The sequence below is a fragment of the Sminthopsis crassicaudata genome, chromosome 6, assembly GCF_048593235.1.
Source record: "Sminthopsis crassicaudata isolate SCR6 chromosome 6, ASM4859323v1, whole genome shotgun sequence".
Classification (NCBI taxonomy): domain Eukaryota; kingdom Metazoa; phylum Chordata; class Mammalia; order Dasyuromorphia; family Dasyuridae; genus Sminthopsis; species Sminthopsis crassicaudata.
In genome coordinates, this window is record NC_133622.1 from 236,809,085 (window position 1) to 236,813,209 (window position 4,125).

Below are 4,125 nucleotides of genomic sequence, written 5' to 3' on the forward strand. Positions count from 1 at the left end.
AAGCTAGTAGCTGAGGCCATATTTGAACTGAGGTCCTCCTGATCCTATGCCCAATGCTCTATCCACTGTTCCACTTGGCTGCCCTCCTTTTACATGGTAGAGACTATTTTTGTCTATCTTTTGCATCTCCAGATACACTGAAAGACTAGTCATTCCAGATCTAGGATCAGTACATCTAAACCAGGTGATTTCAGGGCAGTTGTATTTCCTTTCCTCACTTATCCAAGGTTTCTCTTCTCAGCTTTGGTTCTTTCTATCTCTGACATTTTATCTTCTATGTTCTATGGTTTTTTCCACCTCTGATGTTCTGTGATCTGTGTCCTAAAATCCTATGGAGTGCTACTAACATTTTTTTTTGAGCTTTTGCATTGATCAGATCCATTTATGGAGGATTAGTCATACTGGGCAGTGACAGGAATGAAGGAAATCAGGTGAGGAGTCAATGGGGGTGAGAAGGGTCAGTGGATGGAAAGCATCGCTCCACTTGGGTGGCTTTGCTTCCATGGAAACTGGCACTTCCCACCTGCATTGCTAATGGCTCTGCAAATGTGGATGAGGCACAAAGACTCACAGAATGTCAGCACTGGAAGGGACTTCAGAGAATCTCTAACCCAAATATATCATTTTACAGATGAAGAAGCAGATCCAAAGATCCAGAAATATCCAGAGTCTCATACAAGTACATTGAAGGGCTAAGATTAAAATCCATATGACTTGGCTTTTGGAACTTTTCTATGACATCAAAACATATCAATGAGAATTAAAAACTACCCCTGGGTGTCTTTCTTACAGATGCCATTTCTTCAGTCTCTTAATTACCTAATGTTCCTTTCTCTAACAGTATGTATTATTTCTGTGACAGAGTAAATCAGATGGTAAGTTTTTCTTTGTTTATTAATTTTAAAAAGAGGAGTATATTTTAGGATTCAAGAAGACCTATTAATCTTGAGAGACAGAATTTCTAGGTAATTAACGAATCAATGTATTAATTAGGCTAACCACAATCAATAAATTGGTAGTCAATTGATAGTTTGGTAGAAGAGCTTTCTAGCAATTTTCCTGTTCACATGACAAAAGACCAACCATTGAGATTACCGAATGCTTAAATACCTTTGACAGGTAGAGATCAACCCTGCGTGGTGAACAGAAACAGGGGGTGGACATATTAATGAGGAGGTGGGCTGATAGTCTTCAGTTCCTCTAATTGAGAATATGACTTGATTATGAGAATCAGCCATCTCCAGCAATCTGGCCAAAAGAATCCATCTCTATTTAGACTACTCTGATTGGTTTTCTCCTTTATAAGCTAGGTCACCCTAAATTCCAAGCATAGGGGCTTATTTCCAAAGGACAAGAACTTATCCAGACTAGATTCTGTTTGCAAGGTCTTCTGGGTAAATGGGATCCCACCGAAGATTAAGAAGCATAGATCCAGAGGATTTGGGCAATCTCATTTATCAGCCTGTCCTTCAGAGGCTGGTTGAATGACCATGGGGGTTGATCTCTTAAGGAGGAATAGGAAGGAAAAACAATCCTAATTTAATAATTGATTATTAATATAACATAACAATATGACTTAATATAAGATAAATAATAATTTCTTTCATGTATGACTTCTGGTACTCATTTAATCCATCTGGTCCCAGATACGTTCTATTAAATCATAGTTTTTTTGGGGGTAGGAGGGGATGGAATAGTAGTTTCCACAATGGTAATTTTCCAGAAGGAAAGAACTAGGATGAAACTTTGTCACTGAATTCCTGTGTGATTTTGAGCAAGTTGTACTCTGAATCTTAGCTTCTTTATTTGGAAATCGAAGGATTTGACTAGAGGACCTCTGAGATCTCTCGCAGAAGTCCATCTACATCAATGATTTTTCATGTACAAACATAGGAACTTTACTTCTTTGATGTGTTCTTCACTTCCCTGCTCCCACTCCCTCAGTGAACCACTGTTCAAGGTGTGTGTTTAGTAAAAGTTGGTCGTGACTTCACATGTGACCCACAACTGATGATGTTTTTACTTCCTTGTACCCTCAGGTAAATTTACATGGTTTAGCTTACTTGAAAACTATCAAGATCTCATGGAAAGTAATGTCACAGAATTTATTCTGACAGGTCTGTCCCAGAACAAGGAGGTGCAGCAAGTATGCTTCTTACTGTTCTTACTTTTTTATGCCATCATCATCTTTGGGAATTTCCTTATCATCCTGACGATCAAGGGCAGCACAAATCTGAACTCTCCCATGTATTTCTTCCTCAGTTTCTTATCTTTTGTTGACATTTGTTACTCTTCCGTCACTGCTCCAAAGCTGATTGTAGATTTCCAAGCTAAGGTCAAGACCATCTCCTTTGTTGGTTGCATGACTCAGCTCTTTGGGGTCCATTTCTTTGGATGCACTGAGATCTTCATCCTCACGGTAATGGCCTATGACAGGTATGTGGCCATCTGTAAGCCCCTGCACTACACAACCATTATGGACCAGAGGGTCTGTACCATACTGATGGTGAGTTCTTGGGTGGGAGGCTTCATTCATTCTATCATCCAGACCCTTCTCACCGTCTGGCTGCCCTTCTGTGGTCCCAATCTGATCGACCATTATTTTTGTGACGTCCATCCTCTCTTGAAGCTGGCCTGCACAGACACTTATGTGGTGGGCGTCATCGTGGTGGCCAATAGTGGGATGATATCCTTGAGCTGCTTCATCATTCTTGTGGGCTCCTATGCTGTCATCCTGTTTTCCCTCAGGACCCGCTCTGCGGAGGGAAGGCGTAAGGCCCTCTCCACCTGTGCTTCCCATGTCATTGTGGTGATTTTGTTCTTTGCACCCTGCATCTTCATCTACATGCGACCCTCAACCACCTTCACGGAAGATAAAATGGTAGCTGTGTTCTATACCATCATAACCCCCATGTTGAACCCCCTGATCTACACTTTGAGGAATGCAGATGTGAAGAATGCTATGAAAAAGCAGTGGAGCAAGAAAGTGATGGGGCAGAGAAGTAAAGAGCTGAAATGAGACTTTATTATGGTTGTAGCAGCTAAAAGAGGGATGGTAGAAGAGATTTCCAGCAATTTTCCTTGAAATCTGCTATTCACATAATCTAGTAATTCTTACTCCTCACATAAATCCCCTCTGATTTGTAATTTCTTTCAGTTTGTCCTATATTCATTTAACCACTGGTTAGCATCGATAACCCCTTAGCTGATCCTGTTCAGCAAAGAGCCTCTGGTTTTCAGAGTGCCACATTCGTATCAACTATATAAATGCATGCTTGAGGAATGCAATAATGAGGCTACTCTTCAGAGAAACAGATGAACATGATTAAGTGGTATGCTAAGGACGGTATCCACAAACACAATGAATAATACTGAATAACACGCAGAATATCTACTGATGACTGCCCGTCCATTGCTCTCTTAGATTCTGGATATACACGAAATTTTGTAGGATTGATTAGAGCTCAGGATTTCAGGAAATGCATTTAGGAAATGTATCATTTAAATTTGTCTAGTTCCCCATGGTCATAATTCCTGTGAATGGGGGAAAAGGTGCCTACTTAATAGTTAATAATCAATGGCTCATGTAGGGCCCAGTTGTGATGATGATACAAACGCTGGATTCAGAACTTCAGTTCTACTTAGGGTCTAGGGCTTGGGATCTAGTAGGAAATGGAACTCATAAAAATTCTCAAGATTTCTCTGGTCTCAGTCACTGGCAGGAAATGGCGAATGATTTTAGCCTTTGGTATTGTATGATGAGCAACTGTGAATGATTTAGCTTTTCTCAGTAATATCATGATCTAAGACAATTCTGAAGGACAAATGATGAAAAATGCTATCCATCTCCAGAGAAAGAACTGATGGAGTCTGAATGTAGATTGAAGTATATTTTCCCTGTATTCTTACTTTTTCTTTTTTTGGAATGTATTTTTTAAAATAATTTTTTATTATATATTTTTTTATAATATTATCCCTTGTATTCCTTTTTCCAAATTATCCCCCTCCTCCCTCTACTCCCTCCCCCCGATGACAGGCAATCCCATACATTTTACTTGTGTTACAATATAACCTAGATACAATACATGTGTGTAAATATCATTTTCTTGTTGCACAATAAGCATT

General features: G+C 39.6%; 1 protein-coding gene across 1 annotated transcript; it reads left to right on the forward strand.

The window, feature by feature from the left end:
- Nucleotides 1–417: 417 nt before the first annotated feature.
- On the forward strand, nucleotides 418–3,019 carry LOC141547351 (olfactory receptor 4S2-like). Its single transcript, XM_074275795.1, has 2 exons — nucleotides 418–431; nucleotides 2,092–3,019. Exons 1-2 carry the CDS (start codon nucleotides 418–420, stop codon nucleotides 3,017–3,019), a joined length of 942 nt encoding a protein of 313 aa, XP_074131896.1.
- The last annotated feature ends 1,106 nt before the right edge of the window (nucleotides 3,020–4,125 follow it).